The following is a 21,098-nucleotide window of genomic DNA, read 5'->3' as shown; positions in this document are numbered from 1 at the left end:
ATGAACCTATTAAGAAAATGGCACAACTAAAACCTCTCCTATTAGTATTGAGGTTTAAAATTTTTACTTTAAAACATGAAACTATCTTGTAGAAATTAGCAGTTTAATTTTTATAATATTTTATTTCAGCTCGCGATGCTGATGAGCGAGAGAAGTGGATCCATGCCTTAGAAGAAACAATTCTTAGACATACTCTTCAGCTTCAAGTAAGAGTCTTTACATAGCTTCTGGATAGTTCGTTAGTTTTTGTTTGTTTACTTTCTGTTTTTTTTAAAATAACTGTGATATGATATAATGAAAATTTCTTATTTCTGAGTTGCTTATTCTTGCCTTTATAGTGTTATATTAGTAAAGGTATATTCCTTTTCTTCTGCTTTCTATGGGGTAAAATACTGATTTTTACTTAGAAATAAGACAGTTCAAGGCCATATTCAATGTGAAATGCTGTGTTAATATGTACCAGATCATTTTTAAATTTAGTATCTATGATTGGTTATTGATACAACTAAATTATGCAGTAATGTATAATAATACATAAGTACTGATGAGTTGACCTACTTTTCTTGTTACTGGATTTGGCAGTTACCATATGTGTTAAGTAGTACTCTTTGGGGTGAAAGTAAAAGGAAAAAAAAGACAAATTGGGTTTAAGAAAAATGTAAATCTGGCTGAAATGTGGTTTGAAGTAGGCACTTAATGTCATGAGGACCCAAATCCACCATTTCTATTTCTAGGCCTCATTTCTTCTGGAGTGCCTTTATTTTTAGATAAGTTCTTTTTGTTGTAGCAATTTCAGCCTCCCATTGTTGAGATGTACAACATACTATCAGGAAAATATTGTAGGAACTCCCAATTCCACAGAAGGTTATTGTTCTTTCTGGACCATAGTAAGACCAATAGGATTAGTGCTGATCACCTTATCTCCAGTCATTTTCTTAATCCTGACCAATCACAATTTCACAGTCACATCTTTCACTCCTGGAGCTGGGCTGTTACCTGCTTCACCAGAAACATATTGCTTATAGGGTAGAAGATGGTGCCCACCAAGCAAAGTCATAGTGGGGAAAAAAGATGATAGATGACAAAAACAACAAATGTTTACTCCACCATACTGCAGATAGTTTTCCAAGTTCATTCTTAAATGAAGGAGCTTATATTATGGCATTGGAGGATTTTGTTTTAATTATTTTGATTTATAGGGTCAAGTTGTAGAAAACTGATATTTAATAACTCTTTTTCTCTACTGATTTTTGTCCTGTACCAGGAACTGGCTTGATTATACAAAGTGGTATATAGGGCATTGCAGGTCCTACAAGGTGGAAACTCCCCATCACCTGAAACTGTTCAAATAGAGGCTTAAAAAACATTATTCAAGGATGTGGCTATTAAGAGATTATAAGAATGAATATGGAGTTGAACTAGGAGATCTGTAAGTTATTCTTTGAGCTATGCTTTTTAAAAGCAATTTCATAATTTCTGAAGGCTTGCTTTTAGGCAGTTTTATAAATGACTGTGACATCATTTTAGGAAATTTGTGATTCAGTAGGAAGACAAGTGTTTTAAGAATCCTATTAACCTGAATGCAGCGATGAGATTCCCTCCATGGTTGGTGAAACTGACATTCAGTTCAAGTCCCTCTGTGATCTGTTCTCAACTTGCCTTTCTAGACATTTCTACCATTATACCTCTATGTCAACTTTTTACTAGAGTGCTGCTGCTGTTTACTTAATTTCCTCTGAACGCATCTTTTCATTTCTGGTCTCCACATTCTTGCACATTATGTTTTCTCTCCTCTCTGAAATGCCATCTGCCTCCACTCTGCTTTTATATACCATGGCTTTTCTTTAAAGCCCAGTTCAGAACTGATCTCTTCTGTGGAGCCTCCCCTGACTGACCCCTTTCTACCCATCCCCCAAACTCAAAATGATCTCTTTCCTTCGAATGCCATACTTGTCGCACAATTCACTAAGTCCTCATGATATATATATGTATATATATTTTTTTGTTTTGTTTTGTTTTGTTTGTTTTGTTTTTTGTTTATCTTTTAAAGTATGTGTTACTCCAGCTTCCCCAGTTAGGATGCAGACTCCTGAAGGCCGGGTACCTAGTTTGATCCATTTTTGGAATTTCTGAGTTTTCACTCAGAAGAAGTAACAAGAAGAAAAGAAAAATTTTAAAGTCTTAGACTCTGATAGCTTTGATATTTTAAAATACATGTAATACAAGAGAATATATATTTTTAAATAAAGTTTATGTATGCATAAGATAGGACATTTAGAAATATGTAAGTAAATGTTAATTTGATTGGCAAAAAAGTAAAGATTTTCCTCCCAGAGATAGTGAAGTGTGGTGAAGAACTTGACTCTGGAGCCAGAATGTCTTGGTCTGTATCTCAGTGCCACCACTTAGGTTTAACTCTTTACATTGAACTTAGTCTGAGTTCCACTGTCCTCATCTATAAAATGAAAACAATAAAAGTACCTACCTTTATAGAGTTGTTTTGATGATTAAATTAGTTAAATGCAAATTTGTTGTAATCATTCCTAGCTATAGTGAGAACTTGATAAATGTTAGCTGCTATTACTAACACAGCAACTACTCTCACCATTTTTACTCCCAGTACCTGACTGACATTCTAAAGAGTGCTTAGTAACTGTTAGTTAGATGAAAAATAATTGAAAGAATTAACAAAGAAACAGATGATGTATAGGTTGCTTTTCCATTGCTGTTTATCAAGTACTTTGAGATGTATAGTGTACTATTAGGCACTATGGAGTAGGCACTCATGGAACTCTCTTGCAAATGGTCACAGGAAAAGGCTTTACATGTCTTCTTTTTCCATTGAATTTCATCTCTACTTTAGCCATTAAGTGATACTGGTTTGGCCTTGTTGTTACTGAGGGCTGCACTACCTCCATAATATTGAATTTAAAAGTGTTTTCTCTTTGACCACAGTTTTCTTACCTTTACCCTCTATCACTTTACTTCTTCTGAACTTTTCTTATTTTGGTCTGAGCTCTACTTCGTTTTTTCTGGCCATTTAATACCTAATTTTGCTTATGTCATCCTCCCATGTAGACCTTATGCCTGCTTCTCAAGCACTGATTTTGCTATCACCCTTAGAATTTTTTGTCACTTGATGTTTTGTGCTGTGTACCATTCTGGTTTCCATTCCCCAAGGCCCCCATTGTTTGGTTTGTCAGCCTCTAGTACTATTAGGGGTCACAAAATTGAGATGGCTGTATTTAAATTTTGTCTAACTGTAATTGGATTTCTATTTAACAGTCTTCTTATTGACTCCTTGATTTTCAATTAAATCCCCACAGTGAAATCTTTAAAGTGTGCAGTATCTAACACAGCCTGCTCCCTTCTTTATAGAAAAAGGTCTCACTGCAATAGTTCTTAGTGATTTCACCTATACTTTCTTTCTCTGCTTTGCATATTTCAAAGAAAAATATGCTTACTTTCTCAGAGTTAATACTACATCCATCCTCTTGAATGTATGATGTTTCCTTTGAGACTATGACCTTACTCCCTCTGCCTCCAGTAGCCCTCACCATTTTCATGGATTCATCTAAAACTTTTATGTAGGTGACTTCTCCTTACCTCTCACCCACCCGTTTTTATATATATCTTTTCATATTTGGTTTTAGTCCTACACTCTTTCCTTTTGGATTTTGCCAGTTAGATGTCCCCCTGGAACTCAACCTCAACATGGCTAAATCTGAGCTTGTCATCTCCTTCTTCCTCAAACCCATCTCTTTATCCCATTTTTCTGTTTCTGTTAATGACAGTGTTACTCTCTGAGCCATTGAAGTTTCAGAGTTGAGAGTCCTCTTAGGTGATAACTTCCCACCTGCCAAACTGTGTGTGTGTGTGTTGTCCTTTTTTTTTTTTTTTTTTTTTAAAGTAGGCTCCATGCCCATTGTAGGGTTTGAACTCATGACCTTGGGATCAAGAGTTGGATGCTCTACTAACTGAGCCAGCCAGGCACCCCAGTGTCTTTTCTTTTTAATAGAATCGCTCATACTCCTCTTCTCACTTTGACTACCATGTAAGTTGCATCTTGCTAACTCTATTTCTGGTACCCTTGTAATATTCCTGAATTTATTCTCTTCATCTTATAAAAGAGCACCTTTAATAAAAGACCTTAAGGTATCAATAACTGTGAAAAACCTTTAATTACTTACATTTGCCTGTAGGATGAAGTAAAACTTTATTAGGGGATTTCTGTCTCTTTTTAATTTGACCCCAACCTACCTTTCCACCTGCTGATCCTACATGTATCTGATGCTCCGCATAGAAATCTTTTCTGGTTCCATGCTTCTACTCATGCTACTCTAAGTCCTCACCATCCTTAGTCCTCAAATTTGCCTCTGAAAGATTAATTCCAGTCATTCAAGACCCAATGCACATATTACCTCTTCATTTCATCTCTTTCTTATCACTGTAATAAAAAGTAGTCTCATGTAGCCACTCTGGAAAACAGTATGGAGTTTCCTCAAAAAGTTAAAAATAGAACTACCCTATGACCCAATGATTACACTACTAGGTATATATCTAAAGGATACAAAAATACTGATTTGAAGGGGCAAATGCACCCCAGTGTTTATAGCAGCACTGTAAACAGTAGCCAAATTACGGAAAGAGCCCAAATGTCCATTAGCTAATGAATGGACAAAAAAGACACACACACACACACACACACACACACACACACACACATATATGTATGTGTGTATGTGTATATTGTATATATATGTATATACATGTATACATGTATATATATACATATATACACATGTATACATGTATATACATGTATATACATATGTATACATATATACATGTGTATACATATATACATATGTATATATACATGTGTATATATGTATACACATGTATATATGCATATGTATATATGTATACATATGTGTATATATACATGTATATGTATGTATGTATGTATGTATACATATGTGTATATATACATGTATATATATGTATGTATATACATGTATATATATATACACACACACACAGTGGAATATTATTCAGGCATCAAAAAGAATGAAATCTTGCCATTTGCAACAATGTGGATGGAACTAGAGTGTATTATGCTAAGCAAAATAAATCAGAGAAAGATAAGCACCATATAATTTCACTCATGTGGAATTTAATAAAAGAAACAGATGAACATATGGGAAGGGAAGGAAAAATAAGATAAAAACAGAGGGAGGCAAACCATAAGAGACTTAACTATAGGGAACAAACTCAGGGTTGCTGGAGGGGAGGTGGGCATTAAGGAGTGCACTTGTGATGAGCACTGGCTTTTATATGTAACTGATGAACCACTGAATTCTACTCCTGAAACCAGTACTAAAAAAAAAAAAAAAATTGCTCTGCCATATATTCCCTCCCCATGTCTGACTGCTTGAGCTTGAGCATATTCATAGCTTTCTGGTCAGTTACAAGAATAAGTCTTATTTTGGATTTTAAAACTGTTTTAGGTTAAGAAATTCTAATTCAGCCCTGTAACAAAACTTTAATTTCTTATTCAACTCATAGTTTGCCTGATAACTCCAACTGAGGACTGAGGAACTTGTATTATTGGGACAATGGAAAGGATTCATTTTTTTTCACTTGTCTTCTGTCTTCTTCATAGGTCTTCCTTCTGAGTTAGGGCAAGGATATGAAAAGGGAGTATAGGAAAAAAAATAGGCCAAGTCTTATATGACTGGTGACTTATGTGTGCCACGTGCCTAAATATTAGATTTTTTAAATTGGGAGTGGGAGAGAGCCAAAGCATAAGAGACTCTTAAAAACTGAAAACAAACTGAGGGTTGATGGGGTGTGGGAGGGAGGGTAGGGTAGGTGATGGGTATTGAAGAGGGCATCTTTTGGGATGAGCACTGAGTGTTGTATGGAAACCAATTTGACAATAAATTTCATATATTAAAAAAATAAAAAATAAATAAATTGGAGTTCATCAGGGAATTCTTTGGACATCCTCCCATTGGGACATCCCATGCTACACAGTTCATTGACACAGGCATTTTGTTATTTGCTCTCTGACTAACCACTTGCTCCCTTCACACCCCAGTTTCTATTTTTGGCAGAACATTTAACATTCTTTTAATTCTTAATTCTGAGTCTCATTGTGGTAGAAAGTAGCCATCTTAAGGAGGATTCCATTATCCTTCTACCTTACTAACCTGATCCCTGGGAAGCTCATGCATCTTTAACACAACAAACTCTAGTTGTAACAGCCACTCCTGCTAAGGCCCCTTTCCATTGCCCTGACTTAGGATAGCTCTAACCATACTTCTGGCACCCAAATTTATTAGATAGGAAGAAAATATCTAATTCAGCAGTTATGCATGTCCCCATATTCTAAGGAATACACATTAATTTCTTTTTCTCCTTATTTTACATCTATTCCATGAAACCACCTGCTGATTTAGTTGCTGAATAAATATCCAAACATGGAGGAAAAAAAGTACTCTCTTACCTCTTTAACCTCTGCTGTAATTTCCCCTCCTTTGTGGTCCATATAACATTCTGGTATGTAGTAATAACAGTAGCAACTAATATTTGAGCATTTCTTATGTGCCAGGAACTATGTGGGCTTTACATGCATTATCTCTTTTAATAATACATTATTGTTTAATTCATCTCCCATTTGAGATTATAAGTTTCATGAGGTGAGAGCAAACCTATCTTTTTGATAGTATTTTTATCATAGCACCTATGTGCCTAGCCCACTAGGCACCGTCTAACTTGAATATGGTTTAAGAAGCAGTATATTATAGTAGAAAATCTGTAGAGTTAGGCTTATCAAGACTTGGGTCCTGGCTCTGCCCTCTTACTAGCTGTATAATGTGGGTTAGTAAGTACTTAATTTCTTTTAAGTCTGAGCTGATCTTTAAAGGTAAGTATAAAGCCTCAATAAAGTCGTGTTCAGATTTATAATATCTCTAATATATTATACCTTGTATGTAGAAGGTATTCATAAATATTAGTTCCATTCTTCCTTTTATTCTGATTAACTGTAAATTCATCTAGCATCTCTTGTACCTTTTCCCTTTCCTTCTATCTTTTCTCTTTTCCTGTTTTCCCTGCTTCTCTGTGGGTATCTTTTTTTTTTTTTTTTTAAGTTTATTTACTTATCTTGAGAGAGAGCACGCATGAGCAGGGGAGGGGCAGAGAGAGAGAGAGAGAGAGGGAGGGAGGGAGAGAGAATCCTAAGCAGCCTCCACACTGTCAGTGTGGAGCCTGCTGCGGGGCTCAAACTCAGGAATGGTGAGGTCATGACCTGAGTTGAAAGCAAGAGTCAGCCATTTAACTGACTGAACCACCCAGGTGTCCCTCCTCTGTGGGTATCTTAAAATTGCAATTAGGGTAGTCTGAGGATGTGAGAAGACAATTAAAATCTTCTCTCCTTGCAACTCCTATAGTAGTTTAATTTCCATTAGTCATTCTAAATTTGTATGTTAGCTTGTGTTATCTTTGCATGTATTTACAGCCAACTAAATTAGGATACTCCTTGAAGAGGGGCCAGAGGGGATGTTGAGCTTCTTACTCCCCTCTTCTTAGCCTGTAAGAATCCTTCAGTGGATATTTGCTGAAACTGATTAATGGAGGGAAACTTTTAGTTTATTTGCCCTAGTAAGCTTTAGTACAGACAAAATGCAAGAGATTGCCAAGCAAGGAATTGATCACTGGAAGAAGATAGGATGCTACATCCTGTAGGTTTAGCAGTGTTACCTATACTGTGCAAAGTTTTGTGAATTATAGCAGCTTGTCTGGATATCATACAGATGTAAAAAAGGTTTATAATCTTCAGTAAACTAGGACCTATTTTAGAAAAAAAAAACAAAATAAAACTCTTGCAAGCCCAAAATTCCAGTGTTTCAAGTATTATATATATCATGTTATTTAATGTGGGCAAAAATTAAGCTAGGCATAAACTTATTATATTTAAAATTTTATACATCCAAAAGAAAATTGCAAGTTAAATACAAACAAAATACAAAGCAATAAAATCTAAATTAATATTTATTTAATGTGATGAATGATACTGCCTTGTAAAAATGGGTCACTACTTACAATGTGAAAATGGTACTGACTGTTAGGGTATAGAATCTTTTTAAGTTTGACATGTATACACTGCTGTGGATTGTGATAACTGTCATCTTGCCACTTTTCTCTGTTCTGACTACTGGGAAACCTTCATTTGTACATCACATCCTATGAGGTTATTTGACCTTCACTTCACAAAATATGTCATTTTCATAGTCAAGGCTCTTCTGTGACAAGTAGTAGTACTTGTTGCCAAGTTGATCATAAACAAAATGAACAATGAAATAAGTTGGTACCACTTGGATTTAAGGTTGTTACTGAGATGATTCAGTTTGTGGCTATATAGGTTTTATATAGGTTATATAAAAAATGAAAACATAGAAGATTGTGGTAGATACTTTTTTAGATTCCAGTTTAAAAACCTTCGTGTAGATGTTTAATTGAGTAGTATAGACCTTTATATTTTTTTACATTTATGCTATAAATTAGTTGATATTTAAAATTTTTTCATACTAAATGGCTTCTGTGATTGTTGTTTGGTCTGAGAAATTGGGCTATAATTGTCCTTGTCTATATAGGTTTATGTAGGCCATTGTAGACTGTATCTTAGGTGGTTATCAAATTGGAATTTCATTGCTACTGTCTTGTAATTTTATAATTTTTGCCCTTTACTGTTCATTCATTATCCATTGGCTTTGATCTCAAGCCCCTAGAAAGGACATGATACCTTGTGTAAGAATATGGCTGAGGGGAATAGAGAGGGCTAGTAGAAACCTCACCAGAAATGCCATTGAATCTGTGGGTAAAACCTAATTATACATAAGGAAAATGTGATAGAATTCAGATTGCAAATCATTATTGAAGCTGAAAAATAACAGAACCATTATAGAGCCATTATGAAGGCTTTTTTCAAAATTAGATACTTCGGTCAATTACATACCTGCCAAATTTTGTATTTAAGGTATAATTTGGGATAGTAGCTGAGAAACTAATCTTTAGTATTAGGATACCCTAATTCTACCCTCTTTTCTGTAATGTCTCATGTGTCTTACTGGGTAGCTACAATTAATAGAAATCTTTTGAGTACTATTCTTAGGTGTTAAGCTACTTCACTTGAAGATTAGTTTTTTGAACATATGTTTCAATTTCTCAGTATATAAGTTTCTGTTTACCAGCATTGTAGTGTTTCTCCTGCTACCTTAGATTTTATTTTTGTATCATGGAGAAAAATAGATGTGTTTTGTTTTTCTCCCTTGAAACTCTTTGTTTCCCAAAGGAAATGATTGCAATATATATGTGTCCACCTTTTCCATAGGTGAAGTGGTATGGAGAAGTAGCCAGTTACTTGGGTTTCCTATAACAAAGAAAAATTTCCCTAAGGGCTGTTTCCATAGTCATTGCAATTACTGAGGGTAGATAATCTCTGGCTCCCAAACTGGCATTTAGGATTCTAGGATTCATGATTTTCTTCAGTTCTATTGTCCAAGCAATGGCCCATCTATCTTAAACTCTTAGGAAACAAAAACAGATGGTCCAGGGGTGCCTGGGTAGCTCAGTCGGTTAAGCATTGACTCTTGATTTCAGCTCAGGTCATGATCTCACAGTGGTGAGATTGAGCCCTGAATCCCAGCGTGGAGCCTGCTTGGGATTCTCTCCCTCCCTTTCCTTCTGTGCCTCCCCTGCGTGCACTAGTGTTTGTGTGCGCTTTCTCTCAAAAAATTTTTTTAAATTAAAAGAACAGATGATTCAGTCTTATAGCTGCTGAAGGTCATTCCTTTAACTGCCAGAAATTTATCATAACTGTGTTTTTATGGAAATCTTTTAGAATTTATTATATATTTTCCTGCCTTCTCTGTATAAAAGTAAGGTTTAAAAATTAAAAAAAAAATAGTGCATGCTCACTTCAGAACATATGGAGAATACAAAAAAGTTATGCATTTGGTAAATACCACACAGTTAATGTATTCCATGCACTGTACTAGTTATAGAGGATATAATCGTGAATAAGTGCCGTGTTGTCTTTGACTTTACAGAGTTCAGTCTAGTATAAAGTAGAAAATAAAAATAATGAGGATTGAATTTCTCATTAAAAATGAGAATTTCAATTTTAATTGAAATTAAAATAAAATAATGACATAAGTCATGCTTCTAAAAATTTTTTTAAATATGTAGAAGTATATAAAATAAAAGCAGTAGTGTTTCCCACACCCTTTCTTTAGAGATGAACACACAGTTTGTTAACTTCCTAATTTTACATAAAGTTGGAGGGCATAAAAGCAGGAGCATTTAAAAAGAAGAGTAATTACATAATACAAAGCCATCTCATCCATTTTGTAGCAAGGAGCTTTGTACTTCTAACCAAATTTGGCAACTCATGTGTCTTTTTTTTTATTTTTTTTATTTTTTTAATTTTTTTAATTTTTTTTATTTTTTGAGAGAGAGAGCTCGAGTGACCATGAGTTGGGGAGGGGCAGAAAGAGAGGGAGACACAGAGTCCGAACAAAGCAGGCTCCAGGCTCCCTGCTGTCAGCACAGAGCCTGACGTGGGGCTCAAACTCACATACCATGAGATCATGACCTGAGCCAAAGTTGGACGCTCAACCGACTGAGCCACCCAGGCACCCCAGCAACTCATGTGTTTTTAATGAAATCTACAAGTTGCAGAATTTTATGTGTAAAAATTGGGGCACTAGTACCTAATATAAGCTTTTAAAATTAAATAGTACTAAAGGGCTCATACAGTAAAACAACAGCCTTCTGTCTCTGCTTTCTCTGTTCTGCTTGCTTTACTTGCCATTTTCAGCCTTTTTAGTTGTTTATACTGCTATTTTCATAGTATAATACCTGGCATTTCATTCATTTAACAGATATTTATTAAGTACCTAATACATGTCAGTCCCTGTGTTAAGAAAATACTAAAGATATATTGGTGAACAAGGCAGTACACTATCATAGCCATTGTGTGGTTTATAAAGGGTGTTTATTCCTAACCTTGAACCAAATAATTCTTCTGTTTGATAATGCACTGAGAATTGCAAATAAAATAAACTTTTGGAACATGGTCACCGTGGTCACGAGATAGTACAGACTGCTTCTACCATATGGCAAGTGGTGTTTCGATTCCATATGACCAAAGTTTCTATGTGGAAATTTGAGACTTTTGGATACTGGTTAAATAGTGGAGCTGCATGTCCTTCTTCCAAGAGTTGTCTCTTAATGTTACCTGTTCCAATCATTTGGCCTGAGTTGCAAAGCAAATTCATAGGTATATATTCATATACTATGAACATAAATGTAATATATACATAAACATAATTGAGCCCTCTAGCAGAATATTTTTGAAAGTAGTGGATGAATTCTGTATGGTTAAAATTTTCTTTTCATCTTAATAGCTGTAGGTAAAATTGGCCTATTTTTTGCTTGACCTCTTGCCATTTGAAAGACCCCCTCACCCTGAATCTGTGTGTTTTTATTTTTCTCAGGTTGTTTTTTGTACTCCTTATTCATCCTATTGTATTCTTCTTTATCTTGAACAAAAACAGAAGTACTAATTTAATCACATAATAGCCTTAGTTATGTAGTTCAAAGATAAGTATTGAAGACTTTTTTTTTATGCATACATTGGAAATCCGTTGCTATATATGGGTTTAAGGCATTGGTCCCTTAACTTTCTTCTGAAATAATTTGTAGATTTTTTAAAACTTTTTTTTAATGTTTATTTTTGAGAGAGAGAGAGACAGAGCGTGAGTGGGGGAGGAGCAGAGAGAGAGGGAGACACAGAATCCAAAGCAGGGTCCAGGCTCTGAGCTGTCAGCACAGAGCCCGGCTCGGGGCTCAAACCAACGAACCGTGAGATCATGACCTGAGCTGAAGTTGGATGCTTAACTGACTGAGCCACCCAGGTGCCCCAATTTGTAGATGTTTTAAAAAACAACTTGAGTTGCCAAATTTGCTTATGAGTCCTCTAGTTTCTTGAGATAAAATGGGTCAAGTTGCCCTGTATCACGTAATTATTTTTCATCTTAAATAGTACATCTTTCATGCACATTAACTTTATGCTAGGATTAGGAAAGTGAGAACTATATGTAACAAATAGTTATCTCTAGCATGAAACTAGATGAACGGGTAGACTTTGGATTGTAGCTGTGGCCTCTTTAAATGTGTAACTGGAATGTAGAGTTTTATACACACACACACAGTAGAAGAAAACTCAATTGTTTTAAGAGACCATCATAACTCATATATTCTATTGCCATTACCCCTAATCTTAATACTTCAGCTTATTAATAAAAAAAAACTAATGATAATCAGGTCCACTAAAATCTTACTAGAACTTTACTATTTACCCTATATTGTCAAAAATGATAGTGCATTATATTTTGAAATGACTGACCGATGATGATGATGATGATGATGATGATGATGATGGTGGTGGTGGTAGATTTGGAGAACACTTTTTAAAAAAGTGTGACACTTTGATAGACACTGTTAAATATGAAGTCACTGATGACACCATGGGTCTTTCTGTCTAGTTGGGGAGATAAGACATAAGCACATGATGGACCTGGTAAGCAAGAAAGATATAAATAAGTATTATGTCTCTTATGGGGTTAAACAGTACAGTACATAGAATTAGAGATGGAGGCTTTTTTCCCCTGGAGAACTGTTGGATCAGCCAATATTGAATTACATACTTTGGGCTGCTCAAGCACAAAACTGCTAAAGGCAGATATTAAAGGAAAATGTTAAAGGGTGTTAGTGAAAGTTGCTAGACATTGACCTTGTCCATCTGGCAAAATTCATGTATTTTTCTACATCACTGCTTATGGTTTGATATTTATCATACAATTGATGTTTATTTTCATAATCTATTAACATAGAAAATCCATTATTAAGCATTTAATATGTGCCAGGCATATGGCTAAATATTGAAGATATAATGTTGAACCAAATCAGATAGATCCTTGCCTAATTAAGCTTACAGTCTAGTGGTAAACATGAACATTAATGAAAGAATAATGCAAATAGAGCAGTGGTTGGTGGGATTGACTGCTTGAGGGGCTTAAGGGAAATCCTGGGGTGATAGAAATATTCTGTGTCTTAATTGTGGTGATTACATGTATGTATACATTTATCAAAATATGTTGAACTGTATATCTAAAATAGATGTTTTATTTTATGTAAATTATCTCATTTTATGTAATTAAAAAGAGTATTTTATGTAATTAAAAAGAGTAACTCAAATACATGTAAAATTATAGCTGTGATAAGTTTTGTAAAGGAGAGTTATAGGGGCCATGAGAACATAATAGGAATTCACATAGGTGGGGAGGATAAGATGATGAATAGCAGTAAATTGAAGATTTGTGTCAAGTGGATAAGTGTAAAAGAAGTAACAGCCTGCTCCAAGGCTATGAACTTGGAAAGTCCATGGCAAATTGAAGAAACTTGAAAAAGGTCATTATGTGAAATGCAAAAAATGAAGGAGTGGAAGGTGTAAAATGGACTAAGGGTGTAAGTAGAGCTAAACTTTGTAAGCCATTGTTAGAGACTGAATTGTATCCTAAGCACATTGGAAAGCAGTTGAAGTTCTTTAATTGGTTGTGGTAGGGGGTGAGGAGGGGGTAATTAAATTGGCTTTGAAAACCAACTACTGTGGCTATAGTGTTAAGACTGAATTGGAGGAGCTAGGGTAGATTCAGGAAGTTTATTGCAAAAGGCCCAGACCTATAACCGAGTGGTGGTAATGGGGAGAGGTGGGCATAACTGAGAATGTATTGGGGAGGTAAAAATGATGGAACTTGATGGATTGAAGGTGGAATGAGAGAGGCAACATGGACTGTCCAGTTTATGGTTTGCATATTAGAGTGGATGGTAGTGGTTATCGTTTACTGATATAGAGGGAGTACTGGAAGACCAGGGTTTTGAAGCATGGGTTTGGGAAAAAGAGATTGTGTTTGGTATTGGGCATTTTGGGAAAAAAAATTTACATTAAACTGTACGTATCTTTAACATTGAGTGCAGCAAGCATTTATTGCGCCTTCTGTGCAGGGCACACTATGCTAGTTGTAGGGGATAGCAACAGAGCTAGAAAAATTAAGATGCTTAGGAATTTAGTAGTTGCAGATATATAAATAACCAGAAAGAAAAATAGTAAGGGAAAGAAAAGGAGATTGTCCTCCGGAGCAGTAAGTTAATCATTTATGTCTGTGATTCCCTGCATTTTGGATAATTATCTGTTAAGGTCCTCTAAATTCGAACTTTTGATCTAATTTGAAGTTATGCCATTTAGTTTCTTGAAGCATCTTCACAAGCCACCTACATTCCTTATGGAGCTGTGGCATAACAGCAGGCTTACGATGTTTCCTGTATTAATAAAACAGGCATCCACGCTTTTGTTTACTGATGAAGTATCTTTTCCTCCCCTCAACTCCTTCCCAACCCCCCCCCCCCACGCGACACAAACAACTTTGCGGAAGTAAGCAAAAGCAGCGAGATGAAACTTGGTTCCACAGCTGCCAGATTTTTAGATAGTAAACTAGAAGTCGGTGGGTGTAGGTGGAGCAGTTTTTCGTCGGTAAGTTCTTCTCCAGTCGCCACGTTATGGGAATTCCTGGGGCTGAAGTTCTCAAGCCAAGCCCAGCTCCCTTGAGCAGTGACCTCCGTTTCTTAAGGAGTGCGTGGGCTCAGCTGGCAGCAGCTGCACGTATCGAAACATAGGTCCTGCAGCAGGCTTGGGTTCCCAGCTTACAGCCCCCGAAGGGGACCCTGGGCTCCGTGAGGAAGCAGCAGGGGTTGGGTCTGGGCAGGAAGGCAGGGGGGCAGGCTCTCCGGTGCCCACCGCAGCTGCCCGTCCCTCCCGTGAGTAGCCCTCTCCCTCTCGCCTCTCCACCCAAAATTGGCCTAACGGCCAATCATCAGCCGCTCACCTCTTTTACAGCAGGTGACCTATGGCCAATCGCCAGGGGTTTCTTTGCCAGGAGCCGCCAGGGCCAGCCAATCGGTGCGGCCCTTAGGCCCGGGCGGGGGGCGGGGCAAGAATGGGGGGGGAGCGGTTAAAGGGGTGTCCCGGGGGACTGGCGGAACCTGAGAGGAGAGACTTCACTGCAGTCTGGGGGATACGGACTGGGGGAGAGAAAAGGGGTGCTTGGAAGCGGCACCTAGTTCCCTCCTCTGGAGGCACAGAGGGCGGGGGCCTTGGCGAATGGCTTTCTTGCTGGCCACTTGCGGAGTGAGTAGACCCAGAGGGTCTGGGAAAGGGGCCGGCCCCCACTCCTGAGTCCCCGGGGTCCCTGCTGCCTGTCCGGGCCGGGCTGTGGGCGCGAATGTCGCTCTCTCCCCGCCTCCTTTCCGCTGCCCTCTGGGGTGAGTAGGACGACGTGGCCACCGAGGCCCTCTCTTCTCGGGGAGCTCTCCTCACTTCTTCGGCTGAGATGGGTTGGAGGGTGAGGCTAGGGGCTTCTTGTTCCACAGAGAGGTCATTCGCCACCAAACCATACTGGAGGGTATCTCTTCCCCTTTTTCTCATTTCTGTGGAACTCACTTTCCTTTTCGAAAGGTCTCTCAAGATATAAACACAAAAGTTAAGCTTTCTCGTAGTGTGAAAGCTTAATTTTGACCAGTTGCCCATTAATAGAATCTCCAGTTGCAGGCCAAACATTTTATTTTTGGCCCTGTTGTTCTTTTAGCCTGGCCTAGTATTTTTTGTGTGTAATAATTATAGGTGCTGTTATTTGTGAGTGGGGGGGGGAGGGAGTGTTTTTATTCTTATTTGGTAGCTTGTACAAAAAAATTAAAAACTTTGGAGTAATGTGGGGTTCTCAGAAAAACTGGAGGTAAAGGTTTAGGTTCTTAGCACAACTCAGTAATGCAAAGTTGAATATAATGAATAGGGTAAAAAGCATGTTTGAATCATGCAATTTTTTCAGCATTCATACCGTACTTCACAAGTATTTTTGTTATGAAAGAGCTGTATTGAGCCAGAAAACTTTTTGCTAATTTGAAGTAACATTTGGTTTTGCTTGTCCGTTAAATTGTTTACTTTTAGCTGTGTTCAGGAAATTAAAAACCAATCAAGTAATTATTTCTACTATTCAGTGGAGAAGTTTAGGCATGTAGTTGCAGTTTTAAGAGCTTTTGTAGTGATATTTAAATTGGAAAATTTCAAACACTGTTTGTGAATCATTTCTCAGAACATTGCCTGTGTTGAATTAAGTGATAAAACCCTTTAAGGATTAGGATCATCATCTTTCATCTTCTCAAAAAAAATTTTTTAGCTTTCATTTTTTGTGCAGCTTAGCAAGAGACAACTTAAATAAAATAATATATTACCTTCCCTAACTCAGGGAAAATATAAACCACCAAAACTCGGACTTTTAGTCTGAGAGCTTAAATGAGAAATAAGGAGTATCACAGACAAGCCACATCTGTTTCCAAGTGTCCTGAGTTTGGTTTTGACAGAGATGGCATTATGCTTGAAGTGCCTCTCAATAAATACTAAGCTGCAAAGGCTCTTGGTCACATCCATTTTGATATTTCTAAAGTTCTAGGTGGATTTTTTTTTAATGCAAAAAGATTGTATTCAGTAATAATCTAATCACTCAGCCATCCCCAGATGATATGAAGATCATATCAGGGAGTTTAAGTTTGATTCAACCAGGAAGGAGCATCATGATCCAGCCATATTCTGCTGATTGGAAAATCAGGCTGTTGCATGGTGTGCAGTCTGTTGCTTGAGGAAGATAATACCAGGCTTTTATTCTGAAAGCAAATTCTAGGGTATCCCCTGCGATATGTTGAGTTCTATCAGTGCCTAGACTTTGTAGTATGGAATGATAACTGATGTTTATGTGGATTCTATAGAAAAAGACAGTTTTAATGTAGTTAGCCTATTATATTTAGCAAGGTTTTTCAATAAAGATTTAAACAAAGGTTATGTTTGAAAGAATAGTTCTTAGCGTGAATATATAATTAAGCCAACTAAGTCTCCCTAAATATGTTATTTATTTATATCTTAAAGTTTATTTATTTTGAAAGAGCACAGAGGGTGTGGGGGTGATGGTGTGGGGAGTGTGACAGAGGATCCGAAGAGGATCAGCTCTGTGCTGATAGCAGAGAGCATGATGTGGGGCTCCAGCTCATTAACGGTGAGACCATGACCTGAGCTTAACCAGATGCTTAACTGACTGAGGCACTGAGGCGCCCTGCCCTCTCCCTAAATATTTTAATTAATTGAAGTTCCACCATACATAGGTAATTAGTCATTTAAAGCTGTTTTCCATCTTCCTTATTCATGTCCAGTCACCAGATCCTGTTAAATTTGCGTTAGTAATATCTCTTGGATTTGTCCTTGTTTTCCCACATGATAATGCTTTAATTTAGGCTTTCATCATCTCTTACCTAGACTTTTGCAAAACCTTCTAACTAGTCTTCCCTCTCCTCACATTATTTATCCCTAATCAGATCAGACTCAGCCATCGGTGCTTAAAAATCTGTTTTGAATCCATTTTGCCAAAGTCAGCTGTCTGTCAGGTCCAAGGCCCTTCACAGCCTGGTCCTAATTTATCTCTCTTTAGTCTCAACTTAGCTAGCTGCAGGTGCTCTACCCAAGTTATCCACTCCAGCACTGTGAACTGTTAATTATTTAGAACATGACTTAGCCTCTCAGCTCTTTGTCCTTAAACAGCCTTTCCCTCTTGCTTAGAATTATAATTGCTTAGAATTCTAGCAAGTGATAAACCTCCAGTTCTTCCTTTCACTTACAGCTCACATCTTACTTTTTCTCTGAGGTCTTCCTTCAGACAGAGCCAGTTAGAGTTACTCTTGTCCTTTGTCTGTGTGCCACTATAGCACTTTGTTAATATCTCTGTATTTGAGCCTTCATTGGATTGTATTGTAGATTTTTTGTTCACATGTCTGATTCTTGCATTACACCCTGACCTCCAGAGGTCAAAGGTCTTTACTCATCTTTGTATCCCCAGGGCCTTTGTCTGTAGTCCAGTGCTTGGCACATAGTAGGTGCTCAATGAATGCTTGTTACATGGTCAAAATATATGACTTAACGATGTCCTAAGTGTGCAAACTCAAACTTAGCTTTATCCCCTATGAGGTAGAAATATTTCCTAAGTCACCAAGCTCCCTAGTTGCTGCCACTTCTGAGAGACAGGATTAGAGAGAATATTTAGAAACAGTGTTATAAATGGTGAGCAGATTCCTAGGCAAACTCCCTCTGCCTCCCAGTCTGTATGATCTCTGATGTATTTTGAAGAATACTGATTACAGTACCAGCACTAATTAGTTCTATGGTAGTTAGTATCGTAGGAAGTCAGAGTATGTTGCTTGGAAGGGGTGAAATTTGAGCTCATTCCAGAAGATTAGGTAATGATTAATTATATTTGCTGTTTTCTGTATTGTCCTTAAAGATGTCCTTTGGAGACCATGATAGTACCTGGCACATAGCATATTCATTGAATATCTGTGTCGTGAAGAAATTGTTCCCAGGTGTGTGTGTGTGTGTGTGTGTGTGTGTGTGTGTGTGTGTGTGTGTGTGAGAGAGAGAGAGAGAGAGAGAGAGAGAGAGACAAAGACTTTACATTGGAGTTCATTTATTTCTGAAGACACCTTTAAGAACTTTGCTTCTTCGCTATATTTTATCACCTCATTTTGTTTTTTCCAAAATGTGCCACTTTAGTCAACTTATTCTGCTTACTCCATTGTTTCTTTGCATTCTCTGCATTCCAAAGCATGTTTTAAAATCTGGTTATATTGGTCTTACTCAGTTTCAAGGTTATACTAAATGATAGTCTGCTTGTATTTTAACATTCTTTGTTGTATTGTGCAGGACTTGGCTGCAGTTGGAACCTACAAGTTCTTATTGTCTTTATTTAAACGAAATTAATTTTTTATAAAAGTAAATAAGTGGACTCCAGGTTTTTCCAGTGCAGAAGGGTTATTTACTCACTTGATGAACATGCTTATTTACCTGGAGATACTGGCTTTACAGGCTCCTAGAGTTGGAAGGGATCTTAATGTTTTAACACAACCTCTACCTATTTTTATAGTGGAAAAAACAGTTTCAGAGAAGCCAAAGGACTAGCCCAAGGTCACAGTTAGAGACTAGATTAACTAGGCCTAGAGTCCTATGATTCTTGCTCTTTTGACTATAGAGAGAACCAGAGTGCTAACCTGCTGCTGTTCTCCATCCTTTGCTCTCCTACCTCCCCAAACCCTAGTAATTTTTCCGGTTAAGCCACTAATTTTGATTTCTTTTCAGATTCAGCATCTGAATCTGAAAAACATGTTCTCCTTCCAGAGCATATTGTCCCTCATTTGGCCTCCTTCTCTTTATAGCCTCTCTATGCTTATGCTAGCCCCTGAGTCTAAGGATGCCTTTTCTGGTTATTTTCCATTTTCCTGCAGATTGATTCTTTGCCCTTCTCTGCTCTTTGTTCAGGAAGGCTGACCTTTACAGCCTGTGTCACCTGAGGCTCTTTTTCCTTTGGATTCTGGTTGGGGTTAGCCAGTGGGAATGGGAGGTAGTGACAGACGATGGAAGGAGGAAAAGAGAGAGCTCTTGGGGTCTTTATTCCTCTTGCTACTCTGTTTTGATGCATTTCTGGCAGTGGCTATGGACTATGTTAGAGTGTCCTTTGATTAGCTCCTCCTCCAGTTCATCCTAGGTAATGTTTCCTTCCTTGTTCCTTTAGGCTTGAGGTGGTGAAGGCTTCCTGCTGTTCCTCGTTCCTGGGTCCAGCATCCCTTGTTAGTTTACTTAACCCTGCTCTCATTTCTATAGCCCCATCATTGAAGAGAAGTTCAAATACTCCATTTCATTATGATGTTTCCTGCCTCTGGCCACTGCTATAATACTTTCCCCCTCACATGTCCATCCAAATCTTGTACTTCACAGTGCTACGTCTGTGAAACCTTTCTTATCCTCTCAACTTTCCCCTCTGATCTCTTAGCACTTTTCTCATAACACTTATTTTACCACGTTTGAATCAATTATTTGTAGACAGATGTTTATCTTCTCTTACAGATTTGAAACTCTTAGGGCACGGTCTACATCTGATTCATCTTGGCATCTAGCACAGTGCCATAGTCAAAAAAGATACCCAATGAATAAATCATTATTGTAACACTGAATTCCAACCCTAGAACGGTATAGGTTTCCTCAGCTTTTTGAAATTAGAGTGTTCTTATGAAATCTTTCCTAAGTCAAAGTGGTGTAAAGTGAAGAAGCAATTACCATAAATTTAAGTGGAAAGATTTCTGAAGGATCTTAGACCCTAAAAATAACCTCTCAGACTTTTCTGACACTTTAGGTCGTCTTGGTAATGGATGCTCAAGAAATTTAGATAAAGCACAAATGCTCACAGATACAGTTCAAGCTGTGGCAGCATAATGGCTGAGATGCTGAGTGTAGTTCCCAGAGAAGGAGCTTGGTGGTGCCATTCTTGATTGTGGTATTTGCTGCCTCTAACAGCTTGCTGCAAAACAAATGTTGAATGCTGTTTTTGCTTTGTGCCTTTTTTCATAAAAGCAGATATCCTCTTCAGATAATCTTTTGGTTAGTGAAAATAAGTACTGATGAAGGTCTTTTGTGAAAGCAAAGTGGTAAGGTGGACTTTTGAAAGATCAGGGGATACCTGCATGTGTAAAACTGCTTGTGAGAAGATTTGGCATGAGAAGAATGAGGTTTTAGAGGGGTAAGTCAGTTGTCATTGCCTGGTCTTGTTTTTTGTTTGTTTTTATTTTTAGTTTATTTATTTTGAGAGAGCATGTGGGTTCATGAATTGGGGGTGGGGCAGAGAGAGAGGTAGAGAATCCCAAGCAGCTCTGCACTGCCATTGGAGAGCCCGACACAGGGTTTGATCCCACGGACCAAACCATGAGATCATGACCTGAGCCGACACCAAGAATTGGACGCTCAATCAGCTGAGCCACCCAGGTGCCCCTGCCTGGTCTTGTTTTTTGTACTGCCTGTATAATACAGTGTCTTATCTGTTACTTCTTTT

The 21,098-nt window shown here is 37.5% G+C and overlaps 1 protein-coding gene across 10 annotated transcripts in view; it reads left to right on the top strand.

The window, feature by feature from the left end:
- Positions 1–21,098, top strand: part of OSBPL9 (oxysterol binding protein like 9) — a 200,845-nt gene that overhangs the window by 117,508 nt on the left and 62,239 nt on the right. For 7 of the 10 annotated variants that reach the window (XM_049617196.1, XM_049617194.1, XM_049617192.1 and 4 more), the window contains one exon: positions 130–206. In XM_049617196.1, coding sequence (XP_049473153.1) covers positions 130–206 — 77 coding nt within the window. The other 3 variants (XM_049617199.1, XM_049617200.1, XM_049617201.1) reach the window with 3 other exon arrangements.

This window comes from Panthera uncia (genome assembly GCF_023721935.1).
Source record: "Panthera uncia isolate 11264 chromosome C1 unlocalized genomic scaffold, Puncia_PCG_1.0 HiC_scaffold_4, whole genome shotgun sequence".
NCBI lineage: Eukaryota > Metazoa > Chordata > Mammalia > Carnivora > Felidae > Panthera > Panthera uncia.
This window is presented reverse-complemented; position numbering and strand designations above follow the sequence as displayed.